The sequence below is a fragment of the Vicugna pacos genome, chromosome 10, assembly GCF_048564905.1.
Source record: "Vicugna pacos chromosome 10, VicPac4, whole genome shotgun sequence".
Taxonomy (NCBI): domain Eukaryota; kingdom Metazoa; phylum Chordata; class Mammalia; order Artiodactyla; family Camelidae; genus Vicugna; species Vicugna pacos.
This window is the reverse complement of record NC_132996.1, coordinates 25,205,099-25,224,451: the sequence shown is the minus strand read 5'-3', so window position 1 is coordinate 25,224,451 and position 19,353 is coordinate 25,205,099. Positions and strand designations below refer to the sequence as shown.

The following is a 19,353-nucleotide window of genomic DNA, read 5'->3' as shown; positions in this document are numbered from 1 at the left end:
AATTTAAAAGTCGGTGTTCTCACATATTGCAGTTCTGAGTGAGACAGACAAAACAAAGATCCGTTGGGGACTCAAGGATCCCTTTGTTAAAACTTACTTTTAATATGGCTATTTAACAACTTGATCTGATAGAAATCAAAATTGTAATGGAAATTATTGATAAACCTGGAAGAATGTATGTTACATATATAGTTACTCTAAACAAGTCAAAAACATAAGTAAAGAATATGACCAAGGGAAGAAGATCACTATCTTCATATTTCAAAGGCTGTCGGGGGAAGAAGGAGTAAAATTCGACCTTGCTGATGGCTTAGATTAATATAAATAGATAGAAATCAGAAAGGGGGGATTTGAGGTTCACATGAGAAATGGTATTTTTTGTCAGACAGAACTGCCCAACAATGGAATGGAAAGCTTGGGGGATGAATCTGGTCATTACAGGCGTATATACTAAAGCTAGACAGATGATTGTCAAAGATGCCCTAGAAAATGGGTCTATTCTGTGAAAAGGTAAAACCAAGTGCCTTCTAAGGTTCTCCTCTGTTCCATATGATTCTGTGCCTGACCAGGACTCTTACATCATCTCAGTGTAAACCTTGCATCAAGCTTTGCCCAGAACAGCCTGTTGCATGAGCTAGGACCTTGAGGACTGTTACAAATACCCAGAGGCAGTCCCTTTCTTTAGTCAACTGTTTCAGCTGCTTCAGAGTCCTCCAGTAGCTGTCACTAGAGCAGACTCCTGATGGTGCCTTAACCAGGGACTTCGCAGTTCTGTCGAACACAGTGAGGCAGTCTCATCCATGTGAAGCCTTTGGTGCTGTTCCGTCGACCTCATGGACATCCTCACCCAAACAGGAGCCTCCAGACACCTTGAGACGGGGCTTCCCAGCCCCTTGTAGCCATAGAACTCTTTTCTTCTCTTTATCTTAACTGAAACCTGAACCCCTTCCATTGGAGACTTGTTTTCTGATACTCCACAAGAGCCAGAAGGGGATGGAGGAGGGAGGGGTGCGTAGTTTGTCGTTTCTCCAGACTATGACTTTTCCCTTCTCCTGTAAAAACATCATCCTTCTTTGGAGATGTTTAACTGTTCACTCTCCATCACACCCAGTCACTGTCATCTGACATGCTGGTTACTCTTTGGGGCACTCGGAGCTTGGAACCTTGCTTACGGTCTTTCTAGGCTATTACTCCTATAGTAACCATGCTCTACCCTAAAATCGTCCCTTGTTTTTCCTGTACCAAACTGTGTGCTGCTTCCCATGTTCTCTCTTGCTTCTGTGCTTTTACGCAGTTTCCTCTATTCGGAATACTATTTCCCTACTCTTTACCTAGTAAGATCCATCTTGCACTGTGTGGCCAAGTAGGTCATCACTTCTTTTCCAAACATACCTGTCTCCCCTAGACTTGGTTAGGCATCCTTCCTCTGAGTTCCTATCATTTTCTCTAATGTGCTATTTATTACTCTTTCATATATTTATGTTTTGGATTTTTCCATTTTATTATTACCTTAAAAGCAGGAACTGCCTCTTCTTTATTTTGTAACTTCAGCCCATGGCCTCACATATAGGTGTTCAGTACCTACTGGCTGAGTGCACACATGATTCCAGCTGCTTGTCTTCTTTGTACCTATTACAGGACTGAAGGTGGAACAAAAAGAAGTAGACTTGGTGTTGCTGCTCTAGCTAGTTTATATCTAGCTCAAGTTCTGTTTGAAACGTATATGTTCTTACTTGTTAAATAAATAAATACACTACACACACACACACACACACTGATGGATTTAGGTTCAGAACGTAAGTCTGCCTTTTACCTCCTATAGTTCTACGCTTTTTACCTGTCACCCCACTTTTGTGTTTCTGTCAATTTTCCGATCCCCTCACTTCAGTCTTTTGGCATTTCTTAGCTTCAAAATACTGTGAATATATTGTTCACCGTGGATGTTTCCTTTTTAGTGACTCTTGTCTTTTAAGACTGTGGTCTGTTACATCCAAGACATGTCTGATTTCATTGAGACCAAAAATAACAACATATAGTCTTAACTAAAGGAAGCTGGAAAGTAATGAGGGAAGTAGAAAAATAAGGCACAGCATTAATGGTTTAGTATAAAAAACAGTACTGTCCTTAGGAATAGCTATTGAGGAAAAGGGATGAGAACTAACAATTGTGAAATACTTATAACTCACAGAATGTGTTGGGAGTTTTACATACATTATTGTATTTATTCCATCCAGTAATGCTATGAAGCAAATGTTGTTATATGCATTATGTAGATGAGGAACCGGAGCCTCAGAGGGGTTAAGTGACTTGCTCAAGGTCACAAAGGTGTTAGCTTGCAAACCTGGAATTCCAGCCCAAGACCTTTTCACTTTTTAGTTCCTCTCCTATACTACATACATTTTAAATTGGCTTTTTATTAGATTATTTTTGATTTAAGAATTTTGGAAGTTAGCTAGGAGGTTAATGTGAAAGTGACAGTTTGATGATAGAAGATCATGTGGTTCATTAACCTTGGCATATTTCTTGAACAGCTAATTGATTTGATGGGGTGGTTTTGTGTCATAACCTGTTCAAAGGTTATAAATAAATAATGCCAGCGAGTAATACTTAAATACCAATGGAGCTCTCATTTACCAAATCTCATTAACACAATCTAAAATTTATGCTGATTTTTTTGTATTATTTTGGGGGTTTTTTTAGACAGTTGTCCAAAAACAGATTATTAACATATTGCATAAACTTCATTCTCAGTTCACTTTGTCCAGAAAAAATTGTATTCCCACTTTATTGTAAGAAATTAAATCAAATGATTCCTTGGCCAATCCTTTCTTCCTCCCCTCAACACCCTGCTACACATACACATTCCTCTTCATATACACCTATATGTATACATATCCATGCTACATATACATGTTCCTCTAATGCACTTACCTGCCTGTGAGCTTCTTAGGCTCTTTCCTCCATCTACACTGACTTGCCTTCTTTCCCAGTATTTACTGCCCAGCTTGGCTCAGCTCTCTTTCCGTCAGATTATGGCTTAGGTTTCTACACTTCAAGAAAGCTTTTCCCAGAGATTTCTCCATAAGTCAAATAAACAAATATGGATTTCATCCCTGCAATTTGCAACTCAGTTCCCAAGAAAAGTTTATTAATTACCATGTACCTGGCATGATGTTAGTTGCCAGGTATTTAATGATAAATAAAATAGATCTCTGCCAGTAACACAGTCCTGTTGTAAGTATTGTGTAGGATCTACAGGAGCAAATTATGTAATCTCTCTGTATCTCAATTTCTTCATCTGTAACATGGGGATGATAATAGTACCTGCTTTGTCATAATTCTTACAATGAGGATTGAATAAGTTAGTATTTGTGTAGTACTTGAGAAGGGCCTAGCATATAGAAAATGGTGTAGAATTGTATTATTTACCAAAATAAAACTGAACTTTGCAGTTACTTTATCTAATTCTAAAAAGTCCTACTGATATCTTTACTAGTATCAAAATACACTTATAGATTGGTTTGTAGAAAAATGTCATCTTGATAATAACAGATCTTCCTATCCAAGAATAGGGTGAGTTTCCATTTATTAAGACCTCCTTTTGCTCCCCTTAACATATTGATCACCGTGTCACACAAATCTGAGCGACAGTTGTGTTTCCTCAAGGGCACCCACTCCACAGTGGGCAATCAGAGTGTTAATAGAATATTAAGGTTTTCTTGATGTAGACCATTTGGTTATATTTCTTTGTAGATATTTTATATTTGTTGCTATTTAAAAAGGCATCGTGTCAGAGTCTAATTCACTGTTATTTATATAAAGGAAGACTACTGATTTTTGTTCTTAAATTTTCTACTCAATTAGTGATGAGTCTTCAGTTGGTTTGCTTAGATTTTCTAGATGTATAATCATATTTCTAAAAATTGGTCATTTTTACCTCTTCCCCTCCCCCCAGTTTTTCTAGTTCTTAATTCTTTCTCTTACCTGATTTGTGTTAATTAACTGTGGTAGGTAGTGAACATCTTTATTTATATTGTGGTTTTTGACTTGTGACCATTATACTTGAAAAAGATCATTATATACAATCTGGTATGTTTTTCCAGTTTGATAAACAAGGTCACTTAATGCTGTGCTTTGCTTTAACAACCAAAGATTTTGTCCTGTTCTGAACTAGTTAATTCATCTATTCTTTAGTTTTTCAGTCTGTCTTCCAAAAACTTGAACGTCCAAATTTGGCTCTGAGCCTGACAGGATCTTACAAAATATTTTAGAGAATCTGGAGAACAAAAACTCAGACTCCTCAAAATAGATAAAGTTGGGGATAATTCTTCAGTGTCTCAAACCCCTTCCCCTTGAGCACTTAAAGTATATCCCAGCATGTATTTCATGTTCAAAATATGATTCGCTAACTAAAACCTCTGTGTCCTTGTGGAGAGCTGTCCCCATTGTGCCTGACACATGGTAGACACCCAGTGTTACCTGCCCATCGAGGAGCTGCTCAGGCCACATTCTCCCCATGCATTCACTCCAGGTATCTTCAGGTAAAGGGCAGAAGTAAACTTTTCCACCTGTATTAGTTTTCTCTTGCTTTATAACAAATTAGCACAAATTTCACAGCTTACACAACATGCATGTTTGTACCTCTGAGTTCTGTAGGTCAGAACTCTGGGCAGGCTCGTCTGGTTTCTCTGCTTGGGGGCTGAAAAGGCCAGAATCAAGGTGTTGGTCAGGCTGGACTCCTATCTGGAGACTCTTGGGAATAATGCACTTCCAAGCTCATTTAAATTGTTGGCAGAATCCAGTCCCTTGCTGCCATAGGTCTAAGGTTCCCGCTTACTTGCTGGCTTTCAGCCAGGGCCACTCTTGGCTCCTAGAGGCCCCCTGCATTCCTTCTCACATGGCCCCTCCATCTTCTGACCAAAATGTCCCATCAAGCCCTTCTCACAGCTCAAATCTCTCAGAACTTTTCCTTCTGCTGCCTGCCAGAGAGAACTCTCTGCTTTTAAAGGCTCCTGTGATTAGACTATGCCTGTCCAGATAATCTCCCTTTGCCATAACCATAAAATAACCAGGGGAGTAACCCCAGGGCTAAAGGTCTTGGGGGTCATCTTAAAATTCTGCCTATTCTCCCACCCCTCAGGCTCTTGTAGAAGGTTGTACTTCTGGGTTCACTTAGTTGTCATTCGTTTAAGAGGCAAGCTCCTTCGGGGTGGCGTCCATGGCTGAGTCACTGTGTGATACCCGTCACACCTTGCACACCTTGCCTGTAGGAGATTACATATCTAATGACTTAATTATACTTTCTGTTAAATGAATTGTGCAATCCAAAGAAGAGCAAAATTATTACAGACCAAATTGTAAGAGCATCCGTCCAGTTGGAGGGGCAGTGTGCACTTGACAGTTAATTACCATTTTGGAGTTCTTTGGTTTTGCTTTTCTTTTTTGGAAGCTCCATTTATTTATGGTCAACCAGAGAGACTGAACAATGGACACAGGGGCTTGGACTCTAATGCAATCCAAGTGAAGTCAGAATTCCACAAAAAAATTTCACAAGACATTAAGTAGATATTATAGTAAAATTAATATTTTAAGGGGAAAAAACATTAATAAGAGAAAAGAGCATTCTGGAAAACTGTGTTCCATTTAGGGCACCTCATTACTGGATTCTTTGAGGGAAACTGGAGGAAGTTCAGAGACATAAAGAATGATGAGAAGGCTGTAGGGATTAACTTACAAGCAAAGATTTTAAACAACTTAAATATGTATAGCTTAACTGAACAACAGCTGAGTCGAGATGCAACTGTTGTCACATGTCTAATACCAAGAGAAGGAAAGTGTTTCCCTGTAGAGCTGAGAGTCTCTTTCTAAGTATTGGAATTAAATGAGAAATGAGAAAACAGTCTTTTTAAACCAACTTGTAAGCAGTATTTCAACTGTGTGTGGGGATGTGATGTGTTAGAGTTGAGTTCAAAGCCCGACTCTTCTACTTGCTACCTGTGAAAATTCAGACAACTCCTTTAACCTTTTCAACTTTGTCATGTGTAGAGTAGGAATTATACAGCCTATCTCTTGGGGTCATTATAAAGATTAAATGAGATGATGTAAGTAAGCCATCAGGTCCCATGCCTGGCACAGGCTGCAAATCGAGAAGAATAGTAAATGTTACTGGTATTACCAATATCATTTTCAGTCTTCAGTGGTTAAGAGTTCAGAGTGCTAGAGTCAGACAAACCGGGGTACAAAATCAAGCTCTACCGCTTATTAACTTTGCCTCTGAGCCTCCAAACATAAGCCTGTGCCCAAATGTTTATAGCACCTTAATTCATAATAGCCCAAACAGGGGACAACCCAAATGTCTACCAACCAGCATGCAGATAAACAGTTTGTTGTATAGTCATACAATGGGATACTGCTCAGCGATAAAAAGGAACCAAGTACTCATACATGCAACAGCATGAGTGAATCTCAAAAGCAAATGAAAGAAGGCAGACACCAGAAGCTAAATATTCTACAGTTCCATTTATAAGACATTCTAGAAAACTGTCTCTGCTCTGTTAAACTGTGGTGTCCTTGATCTGATCCAGCTCTCCACACCAAGATCAAAGCCAGTGAACTGGAAGAAGAAATAGCTAAACTTGATCCATTTAGGGAGCAGGTTTCAGCTCCCAAGGGTATCAGGAATCCAGATTTGGCCAAAGGTCACTATAAGGTAGCTTGAGGCATATCAGAGTGCACAGGACTGTTCATACAAGGGCAGGGAGCCAGGACGGAGCCTCCTGGTCCTGACACTGTGAACATCCGCTCTGATGGATCCTACACAAGTTTGCCCACTCACGTAGCCTCCAGCCTCCAGAGAACGTAACCTTTCTTTGATGACCACTAGTTAAAGCTGATTACAGTGCTAGCAAGGGTCTGATTTACTTGCCGTAATAAATTTCCAGTTGTGCTTTGCTTGCGTATTTGCAGTATGCTGGGTGACCCTCCTCAGCAACTCACAAGAACTGGCAGTGATGGAGACCACACTTACAGATTAGGTTGACCCCCCGAGTTGCGTCAGTTTAATAGTGCTTCTAGTTATTTTCTGGCAGACATAAGAATCTGAAGCAAAGGACCATCTTAATTGAAGTGTTTTTAATATGACAGATTTTATAATGATAAATTTGGCTCAGATATAACCTGTACCTCGTTAAAAACAACATATGATGCAAAGAAAAGAGCCTGTGATTAGAACTTACAAACTCAGATTCTGGTCCCTTAACTCAACCTGGTTATCCTTAGCAAGGCCACTTAACCTCTCACTTACCTCCCAGGGTAAATGAAGCAGGTGGATTGATGCTCTCAAAGTGCCATTTAGCTCTAATATGAACCCCATGATTCTAAGAGTAGTTGGTAGTATGATTGGGAGGAGAAATAGAAGAAACTTCTCCATTCTTACTCCTAAGACCTTTTAGACTTGACTTGTAGGCTCTTCAGACTTCAGAATGGCAGGCCTCAGCTGCGTCCGGTATTTACATTATAACATACCTGTTTTGGAAAAGAACTGGCAAGGTTTATAAATGAGGATGGAAAAGTACTTAGGTTGTTCTTGCAGCAAGAGGCCCATAATCAAGTTTTTATACTTTTCCTTCGAGGTATATATTTGCAGTGACTCACTGTAAGAAACAATGTTATTGCTCGTATTAAATATTCTTTAAGTAGCTTTTCCATATCTTTGAAAGAGTTGTATTTTCTTCTAGGAAGGCAGATTTCATTTTTGACATGGTGGTGCCCTTTTTTTAAAGCTCTTAATCTAGTTCTTTTTATGTCAGTAAAACCTTAGCATTTAAAAATGAATTGAAATATCGATAACTAGTCCTCTAGAGATTTTTGACTACATAAGCCAGAGTTCTAAAGTTAAGTCTTTGATGCATGTGTGCATTTTTAATTTCTTATTTTCTCAGTTCCTCCAGACCCGTTCTCTTTGTAGTCACATTCACTGTAATCCCATCACGAAAGTGTGGATCTGTTAGTAACCTCTACTGAAGCATTGTATTAATCCACATTCCCTCACGGTAACAGACGGTTTGTATCAAACATATCATGCAGCTTAGCTCAGGTCCCATATGGAACTCATAAGGCACGCAATAAGTGGCCTTGTGTAGATGAATAAGGTTTGGAAGGGTAAGAGAGAGAGGGAGAGAGAGCGTCGTCTAAACTGAATTTTTCCTGCCAAAACCTAAATGACAAAATGATTCTTGAACCCCCAGAGTCTTTCCTGGCCTGGAAAAATTGTGTTTAAAAAATAAAAATAAAGCTGAGCCCTTTGATATTAAATTAGACCTCTTAGCTCAATAGGAGGATGTTCACTGAGTACAAGAACTCTGCATCTATTTTCTCAAAAGTACAGTCACACTTATTTTTAAATATGATCTCCAGAGCTGCAAAGGGTCTTACCTAGTCAGTGGAGCACCATTTATCAAGCTGTATGAACTAGTTTATTTCAACTACAAGAGCTCTAGCATCATGGTTGATCTGCCTACATGGTGATTTGAGATGAACTCACCATGTGGCTTTGAAAAAATAACTGTATTTTTATACAGAAAGGTGATGTGGGAGAAGAAAACAGAAGATAGGTAATGGACTTGACATGGCCATAGGTGTCTGTTGAGGGATGGACGCATTCCTTGCTCTGGTTTTCTTCCCCTTTTTTGTGTTCCAGTAACCACAAAGCTAGATAGATCTTCCTGGTCATTTCAGTATAGGGATTTTCTTTTGCTAGTAGACAGTAGCATTTGTTCACTTCTTCAGGAAAACCACTGAACATTGCTTCTCACCACTTCTCATCTAATTTATCATCTATGTGTGGTTTTCACCTATTAACCTACCAGAGAGTTGCACAAAAATTTAACTGCTCCCATGGAGTTCTAAACCAATCAGAGTAGAGCTGAAATTCAAGCTAATTGAAACCAAAATCCCACTTAAAAACTGCTTAGACTCTTTGGGTGGTGGTGCAGTAGGAAGTTGTTACAAAAGGTGTTTATTTCAGAGACTAATTTGAAGCAGTTAGGCAGACCCAAAGCAATATTTTATTTGCCCGGGTTTCTTGGCCTCTGCCTTCCCTGATCCAAAGTGAGAGCAGAGGGAGCTGCTTTGGGAGAAGTGTGGTGCTGATGGTGGTTGGTCAGGGCAGGTTTGGATGGAAGGTTGAAGTAAGATTTCTTAGAGAAAAGAGGACTTTAGTCTGTTAACCTGTCCTTCACAGGTGCCTCTGGGGTTGTTTTCCTCATTCAGTTCCCTACTTAAAACCCGGTAGTGGTAGTGGTAGTGGTAGCCCCTCGGCGGCTTTAATGAATACTCTAACAGTCAGCCTCAGGGGTTTCTATTCTCTGTAAAAATCCTGATCGAACTCTTACAACAATTGTATGAGACACTGTTGGTCCTGTTTTATAGACAAGGCTTAGGTTGGTTATGTACCTCGTTCAAGGTTACATCCATGATACGGTGAGAACAGACTGTGGGTCCAGGCCGGTCATTCCAAAGACAGAGAGCTGACTCACAGTGCCTAGCCTGGTGGACACTGAATAAATATTTGTTGTATGAATGGCATGTATAGGAACTTAGTAAATATTGTTCGTTCTCCCCTTTGTCTGTCCTTATTCTTTTCTCCTTGGCCTTGTTCCTTCTTTTTCTTCTTGTTTCTACCAGTACCTTACCAGAGAGTTAACTTGTTGAAGAAATACTTACTAAAAATTTTGATTTGCTCCTCTCCTGGAGTATTTACATTTTAATAGTGGGTCGTCCTTACCTGTCTAGTATAGCATAAGCCTGAACCCCATTTTACTCCCTCCATTTTTATATACATCCCTTAAGGTGCCCAGAATTGTATCCTTTGTAGACTCTTCCATCAAACCTTACCTTTCAGTGAACACATAAAATTTGACACCCTCTTAGCCAACTTTGACTTCTGACACCATCAGAAGCGACCAAAACCAGAAAAAGGGCTGAAAGGACCCGTGTGCCTTCATCACTCACGTTGTGAACGTGCCAAACTTGCTCACGGTTATACGTCACGGGTGTGTCTGTCACCCAGGTCTCCTGACCACCCGCATCTTGTGTCAGTCTTTCCGTTTCACTAGGTAATTATTTTAAAGATACTGGTATGTATATGTGTTTATTGCTGCCTCTCTGGAGTGCCTGTAGTCAGAAACTGAGCAAATTAGTAAAAATTAGCTTTTAAAAAAGTGAACTATATACTTTTAAGATTTTTTTCCTTTTATTTGAATTCTGTTTTTCTCCTTTTCTGGATCTCATCCTAATTAGTTAAGTGATAAACCATTTTTGAGCACCAGTTTAATGCCCAGTTTAGTGGTAGGTGTAATGGTGATAATGATAGCGTAGAGGGTATATTTGTAACATGATGAGAACAGGTGTATTTTATTGAGCACCTACTGTGTACCAGATATTGTTTGGGGTACTCTATATACTGTATCTTAAACTTAACTTTACAAGGCAGACAACATCTCCATTTAAAACCCAAAGTCAAACAATTGTAGGTAACAGCACTGGTGTTCACACACAGATCTTCTGCCTCTAAGCTCATTCCAATATGTCGTCATGTCGCTCATTCCCTCCCATACAGCATTAATTTAACTTAATGTTTATCGAGTATCTTTCCGTTAGTCTGGGCTTTCCAAAGACAGAAAAGGAAAGGAGATGTAGGAAGGGATTTGGGAGAAGGGTAATATGCCTCTTTTCCTGGAGTAATTAGAGAGAGCTTCGTGCAGGAGACAGACTGGTGTTGGCTCTCTGAGAGTGGATAGAATATGACCAGATGTAGGATGCCTAGAGAGAGACTTGGAGACCAGAAAGAGAGCTCTCTGCCAGAGTGGTGCAGCAGCAGGTGTAGTAGAGTCGACAACGTTTTACAAAATCATAAGCAAATAAATGATAAACTGAGTTGGCAGAATGGAGAAAACTAACTCCTAAAGCCTTCAAGAAGCAATGTAATTCAAGCCATAGAACTCCAGAAGAATGTAGGATTTGGAAGTATCAAGTACCTCATAGAGTGTAAGATAAGGAATAGGTCGAAAAATGGGAGGATTAGTTCAAAGTCTCTAGAAAGAGAAGTAGTTCAGTCCCCCCACTCTGCATAAGCAAGCAGCTACCCCTGCACACACCCCAGTGGGTGACTGGAAGTTTACTTTCTGAAGAAAATGGAGCCCAAGAAGCTCTGAACTCTGAACTGCCTGGGATGCTGGGGCAAGAGGTAAGACACCTTACTGAAAACAAGAGGATTCAGTCAAAGCCCTGCATACCAACCCTGAGCTTCCCAACCGCTTTTTCCTGCTTAACTCCCAAAATGCAATCCAGGTTAGATTCCTCAGGCAAAAGGTTGGAGGGTGCCATCTGAAAAAAAATAGTCCCAGCATTGATAGCTACTCGATGGGCGTGTCCCCCACAGAAAGGGCTCATCCACTCATTTTGCAGCGAAACACCCTAGTCAGCAAGCACTGCCAGTGTGCAGACTATTTGACAGCTTTTTAAAGTCTCATTGCTAAAGATGAACTGACAACTAAAGATTGCTCGACATTAAAGAAAGAAAAGCCTCTGACATTTCTTTTAAAGTCTGAAGCAAGAGAAAAAAAAGAAAAAAGGAAACCCAGAAGTAACAGAAGACGGAGAAGGAGGAGACAAAAAAAAAAAAAAACCCAATAATAATGATGATAGGAAATAATCAGAACTAGAGCATAAAAGTCTTCATATAGAGAGAACTCACTAGCAAGGAAAACAAAAGCAAAAATAAACAAATGGGACTACATCAAACTAAAAAGATTTTGCACAACAAAGGAAACTATCAACAAAACAAAAAGGCCACATACTGAATGCAAAAAGATATTTGCAAATGATACCAAAATTTTCAAAGAACTCATACAACTCAACATCAAAAAAAAAAAAGAAAAGAAAAGAAAAGAAAAGAAAAGAAAAGAAAAACCAACCCAATTGGAAAATAGACAGAGGACCTGAATACATTTTTCCAAAGCCACAGAGATGGCCAATAGACGCATGAAAAGATGCTTAACATCACTAATTATCAGGGAAGTGCAAATCAAAACCACAATGAGATACCACCTTACACCTGACAGAATGACTGTTATGAAAAAGATAAGAAATAACAGGTGTTCATGAGGATATGGAGAAAAAGGAACCCTTGTACACTGTTGGTGTAGCTACTATGGAAAACAGTATCGAGGTTCCTCAAAAAATTAAAAATAAAACTACCATACAATCCAACAGTTCCATTTCTGGGTATTTTTCCAAGAAAACAAAAACGTTAATTTGCACCCCTATGTTCACTGTAGCATTATTCACAATAGTCAAGATATGGACGCAACCTAAGTGCCCATCAATAGATGAATGGATAAAGAAGATGTAACATACATACACACACAGGAATATTACTCAGCCATAAAAAAGAATGAAATTTTGCCATTTGCAACAACATGGATGGAACTAAAGAGTATTATGCAAAGTGCAGTAAGTCAGACAAAAACAAATGCTGTATGATTTCACTTACATGTGGAATCTAAAAAACAAAATAAATGAACTAAGATAACAAAACAGAAATAGAGTCATAGCTACAAACAGGTGGTTGCCAGAGGGGCGGAGGGGGTGGGTAGTGGGGGCTGAGTGAAACAGGTGAGGGTAATTAAAAGGTACAAACTTACAGTTATAAAATAAGTGAGGCACAGGGATGAAGTGTACAGTGTGGGGAATATAGTCAGTAATTATGCAATATCTTTGTGTGGTGACAGATGCTAACTAGACTTATCATAGTGATCACTTTGTAAGGTCTAGAAATATCAAGTCACTATGATGTGCACCAGGGGGAAATGGGCTTGGTAGGTTATAGAGTGCCTCTCATCAGATTGGGGAGGATTTAAGGTTCTGTCGTAATTGGGGGAGGATCTAGAGAGATTGGTACACAGGCACTCAACAAGTCATACTATCAACAAGACAGGTACTCCAAGAGTGGGGGAAATGGCAGTCATCCCTTCAGGAAAAACAAATAAAGGGGCAAAAAATGAATAGTATATTACATGGCATAGCACTGAGCAGTATTTTTGTATATGTAAGGTAAACACCACAAATTGATTTAACAAAAAAATATATGTTCAAAAATACTTGAACATCTTGAGAGGATGAGGAGAAGTAGATTTGGAAGGTAGACAGTTAAACCCTCATGTTTTTTAATAAAAAGTTACTAGGTAACTTGTGGGTGAGAGACGAAAATGTGCTAAGAAAAGAGTACTGTAAGAGAGCTAAATGCTCATTTTTCATAGAAGGAACACAGATGATGTCCAAACTGGGAGGGAAAGAATAAGAAATATTAATATAAGGATATTATTTAGAAATATGAAGGTAAAGAAGAAACAACTGGAAGTGGTTACTACGGCAGAGCAAAGAACTTTTGCTTTTTCATTCATATAAGCCTTTTAGTAGTTTAGACTTAGTAACCAGTATGTAAACTTTATTTTAAAATTTTAGTATATGCAGATTATGTGTCAATTTCTGTTTTAGTTCTGCATGTTGAAAATGAAAAAGGTGACATTTTAGAGTTGTTTTTAAGAGGTTCTAGCCTTGACTTTGTCCCTTATCAGCCTGAGACCTTGGGCAGGACACTTGCCTGACTGAGTCTTAGTGCCTTCATGTATGAAAGGATGGAGGTTGGAAAAGATGATCTCTGTGATCTCTTTAAGCTGTAATATCTGAAGATTCTGTTATAAAATTAATAATGCTTTGCAGCAAATGAAGAGTTAAGACTTGGGTGGAGGCTTGAAATTCCCACATTTTCCTTTCTTAGTTGAAATCAGACTTAGAAATTTTCATTGTGGTCTCTGAAAAGAATTCAACACCCACCTTCCATTGTTCCACTGTGGAGCCTGGGGCAGGCAACTGACTATGTTCTGGCTCCGGGACACATAGCTTAGTGTTATTTTAGTATGGGGTAGGTTTTTTTGAGGGGGGAATATTTAATATTTTTCAGTATGAATCACAGGTGAAATTTCCATGCCATGTGTAAACAATTTCACTTTTTTATTGAAACAATGAATTCAGGAATGTCATATTGGGATGTCAGCCATTTTGCTTTTATCAATGTATGGAAAAAATGCTTTTATATTAATATAAGAAGTGATGTCATTTAATATGGAGGAGATCTTATAATTCAAGGTCAGCAAATCTCAGGAGGTGATTTAGGTCACCAAGCTAGCTTTGGAAAAGGAAAAAAATATTTTCCCTTTGTCTTCTCAAGTTGTTTTTTTAAAACCAATTTTTTCCTCAGACTTTGGGGTAGCTGAAGGAGTAGCATGGTTGTGAAAAAGAGGCTCCGGCTAATAATATCTTTGCCATTGAAACATGTGGCGCTGGAGAATTTCCTTCCCCTTTTTGGGCTTCAGTTTTCCCATCTGCTCAAGGAAAGGATTGGCTTAAATAATATTCGAGATACATTTTAGCTTTAACATTCTGTGTTTCTCCCTCTTTATTTTATGTGTGTATTCAGACCATTCAAGGGAACTGATTAGGTTTTGAGGTTTTCCTTTAAAAGTTCAATGTAGTGAGAGTGAACTCTTTCTCTGTTAAAATGCCGTTCACTCACACAAGTGAAAAATCAATTGAGTACTTGATACAAATAAAAGAGGACTTCCTTTGTTTTGTTGGTGGTGGTTTTATTTTTTTAAAAAAGGAAAATATTTAAAAGTTTAACTTCGCTGCATTTAGGTGCTGGAAAAATTTAGATGCTGGAAAATAAAACTTCAAGACTGATGACCCTTCACATTTGTACCCAGTGTGCAGTTTACAAAGTACTTTCTTCATATATATTATGTCACATGAAAAATACATTTCTACAAGGCTGTGTTGTACACTTCCTGTGCAGTGTCTGTGTGAGAGTGTGGATGAACATGCACGTCTGCTCACCTCCCATCTCTATTATAGTTGGTTAAGCAGATGGTATTCAGAGACAAAGTGAGAGGAAGCAAGGAACAGACAGACGAAAACCATTTAGCAAGTTACTCAAGGCACATAGACAAACACTGAATCTGAGAAAATCAACCTTTAGCAGAAATAAATAAAACTAATCTTGCCAGCAAGCCATTGTTTCTTCATGCGATCTCTACAGCTCTGTGCTCTGGTTCTGGATAAAGAGGAAAGTTAGATACACAAGAAAAATAATGTAAAGCACAGCCTCTGTCTAAAGTGACTTGCCCTTTATTTGTGTAATAAGCATCGACTGAGCACTAGCACTGTGTCAGACACTTGGGCATCAGTGATGGATACAACACGACCCTTACTCCTGATTGTACAAAGGGAAGGCTCAGTGAAAGAAGGGCTGAATGTGCTCAGAGTGTGTACTACCAGCCTTCAGTATCTAAAATGAACCCCTGGTTTTTCGGTATACATCCCTGGAGTTGATGTTAGCAAAACCTACTAGGGTGTGTGAAATATCCTAATCCCTGACTTGGTCGTTCTTAGTCTTCTCCAACCGTGGGGGCAAGGGAACAGGAAACGAGGAGCCTGTCTTTAAACACCATCTGAAGAGTGTGGGTGGTGATGTTGGGATCGCACATTCACATCTCCTCTTTCAGAGTTTAAAAGGAAAAATGAAACATGTTTAGTGGATTATGTTTGGGAAGCGTTGCCTAGTGCCTGCCCAGATTTCTTTTAATTCTATTTTTCCACCTTTGCAGCTAAGATATCAACATGGACTAGGGACTCCAGACTTGAGGCAAACCCTCCCTAACCTGAAAAACTTCATGGAGCATGGACTGATGGTCAGGTGGTGAGTACTTTTATCTCTGATACCCTGAAACTGTAATGTGGATAATAAAGCTAGGAAACTCTCCTGACTTCCACATTGCTCTACACCTGCCTTCTGGGTTTTCTTCTATAAGAAGGTATCTGAAGAAAAGGAAAGGCAGCCATCCTGCTTGTGTAGGTCTCAGCTCCAGTCTGGCTAAGAGGGTGAAGCCCTCATGGAATAGAGGAGGTCCCAAGGGGTCATGTTTGATCATCAGAAGTTTGTCTGGGCAGGAAATCCTGGAGTGTATCGCTGAGGCAGAGACTGGAGGACAACTACGTGCTTCATAAAAGGGAGACATGGAGCCCCCAGGGATTTTCCAGAAAACAGGCGAAGGACAGAGTGAGATCAGGATCAGTGGCGGTGAGAGCTAAGGGAAGAAAGCTGACAAGGAATAGGTCAGGCCATCAGGACCTAGTCTGAGACCAGGAGACACATACTAGAATGTTTCTCATATTTGATGTCAGTGCCTGTTGTACTAAGAAGGGAAGCTGCTGCATAAAAGCGCTTTGTCAGGATGGACATGACCCTTTTCAACAAAGAGGGGAAGGGAAAATCTGATGCAAAGAAGACATGAGATGATTCACTTAACTTAAATAAACAAAGTGTTGGCTCTAGTTATTTAGTTAATTCGAATCCTTGGATGATGGGCAGTAACAACAAAATCATGTGAACTCAAATCAGGCTTTTAGATTTAGACAACTGGGAATAGCACGGTTTCTTCTAAAGAACACTGGCTTCTGATCCCAGATCTTTCTTTAATTCACTCTGTGAATTCAAAAACCTACCTCTCTGAAACGTCATTTCCTCATCTGTAATCCCTGCCCTGCTCATCGCAACAGTGTGTGGTGAGGATGAAGTGAGACGCCAGGTGGAAAAATCATCTGTGGGAAGGAAGGTACCAGAACAGTTTCATTTTCTTCTTTGGCATAAAGGATACGCCTTGAGGATAATAAGAAAATGACATCTCTGATTTACCTGTACTGCGACGTTTTTGATTTTTGTCTCACAGAATCTTCAGAATGCAGATTCTAGATGTCTGATTTCAGGCAGGACCCCTGTTAGGCAAAAATACACAATCGTCTAAAGAATTCTGCTCAGAATATCAAAATAATTACAAAAAACTTAGTGTAGATATGAACATGTATACCCTGAGAAATAAGGGCAAGGAATTGAGTTTTAATGTAAAATAATAGTTATTATAATAATAATCATAAAATAATAATAATAATAATAATAATAATAAACTAGCAGACATGTATTTATTTAACATTGTCTGTGTAAAGCTCTGTGATAGGCACTCTGGAGAGTAACTAACAAGAAGTTTAAGGGTCAAGCCCTGCCTTCAAGGGATTTGTGATCTAGTTGGAAACAAGGTATATCTAGTTTATGAAAGATTTCATAACCCAAATGGTAAGTAACCTAAAATCAATAAAAGAGGCAACTCGCAACACTACCTGATCGATCAGCTAAGTAACTTTTGCTCAGTACAGACAGCAAGTTGTCCCAGGATCAGTTACGGAAGAATCTTACCTCTGTCACTGATAACACCATCCCTTTCATATGTCAAGTTCAGTTACATACATGCATCTGTTTCCAGGCTCCCTATTCTGCTTCAGTGCTTTATCTGTCTAGATTGGCTAGTACCACGTTTTTAATTAATAGGAGATGTAATTTCTCTAAGTCCTGTTGAGGTTTGCGTATCCGTCTTCCCCCGACATGTGGAACTATTTGAGAGGAGAGGTACAAGAAACAGACTAATAGAAATCAAAATGTCAGTTTTATTACTGATAAAGCCACTTGGAAAATGCAGCTTTAGATCTATAATAAAAAGGGCTTACAAAGACATCATTCAAAATTAAACTTCCTCTTGCAATCATAATGTGAACTGGAGAACCCCAGGCTCTCCCCACAGAGGCGACCCTGAGCTCTGCTACAGAGAGCCGTCAGGTGACTCCTGCAGGAACCCAGATGGGGTTAAGCCAAGAATACGCAGATTTTATTTTTCCCTCTAAATTCGCCTATCAGAAAAGACCCTCCTCCTCTAAGAACCAGTGAGTGGGAGGATGGAGAGAGGCCAGGAGTGTTACTCCTAAATCATGTTCCTTCATAGCAAAGGAGGATGAAGATTTTCCCAGCTTTCTCAGTATCTGGTAGGGTGAGACGCTTACTTACGGTTCTTCTTCAAAACTCTTTTGGCTTTTCTTAACTCATGAATTGTATTTGATTTGACCACTTTATGATACTGAATCTTCCAAACTATGAACTTTTATCTTTTTATATGTTTTCTTCTGTTTGTTAAACATACTTCAGTGAAGTTTTAAAATTTTCTTCGTAAAGATCTCACATCTTTGGTTAGATACTTAATCCTAGGTAGCTTCTCATTCTGGTTACTGTTATAAGTGTTTTATTACAACATCCAACTTGTTTGTGGCTCTACAGGAACACCACTGATTTTTGTATTTTGAGAATATATCCAGCAACCTTGCCAGCATTAATTATAATGGTTAATCTTAGATTCTCTTGGACTTTATGTGTATGCGGTCATATTTTTTTAGTGAATGATGGTGTTGTTTCTTCCTATTTTTACAACTTTTATTACTTTTTCTTGTCTTGTTGTTTTATTATGGAAGAAGAGCAGCAATAGTGGATTTCCTTGTCTTATTTCTGACTTTAAAAAGAAGGCTTCTTTTCACCATTAAATGTTATATTTATTGCAGGTTTGGGTAGATATTCTTTATTAGCAAAAGGAAGTTTCTTTTTATTCCCAGCTCACTAAGAGTTTTTTTTTTTAAATCATGAATGTATTTTGAGTTTTATAAAATACTTATTATGAATCTATTGAGATAATACTATATTCTTCTTTACTGTGTTAATAGCTATTAATACATTGTCTGATGTTAAACCATCTTTGCCTCCTGGGATATACTCTACCTGGTCGTGATGTATTATTTTTTCATATATTGTTGGATTCAATTTGCTAATATTTTTAGAATATCTACCTTTATGAACTGAGTTGAGGCTAGCCTATAATTTTTCTTTCTCATATATTAATCCTTGTCTGGTTTTGGTAACAAGGTTATAACAGCTTCATGAAATATATTGAGGCTCTTTCCCTTCTTTTCTATTCTCTGGAACAGTTTATGGAAGATAAAAATGATCTATATCTGCATCTTGAAGGTCTGAAAAGCCTAGTGTTTTTCATTTGTTAAGGAGGGAAGTATAGCTTTTTAACACCTGATTAAATTTTTATGGTGATTATAAGTCTATTTATGTCCTCTTTTTCCAGTTTCTCATTAACTCACCCCAATCTGATTTCCAGTTCTATCAGTATACTGAAATGCCTCTTATCTGGGTGGTACCAACCAAGCTCTGTGTTGCCAAACCCAAAGGTCACTTTTCCTTCCTTATCCCTGTCTGTAGTTAGTGGCCTTTGGCCTCGCTGGCCATTCCTACCTTCTTCAGACATTCTCTTTTCTCGGCTTCCACGGTACTACCCTCGCCTGGTCTTCCTCCTT

At 38.9% G+C, this 19,353-nt stretch overlaps 1 protein-coding gene across 2 annotated transcripts in view; it reads left to right on the top strand.

Annotated features, from left to right (window-relative positions):
- Nucleotides 1-19,353, top strand: part of UVRAG (UV radiation resistance associated) — a 253,659-nt gene that overhangs the window by 214,051 nt on the left and 20,255 nt on the right. For both annotated transcript variants that reach the window (XM_006203319.4, XM_072969171.1), the window contains exon 14: nucleotides 15,726-15,817. In XM_006203319.4, the coding sequence (XP_006203381.2) occupies nucleotides 15,726-15,817 (92 nt within the window). The remainder of the gene's footprint in view (nucleotides 1-15,725; nucleotides 15,818-19,353) is intronic.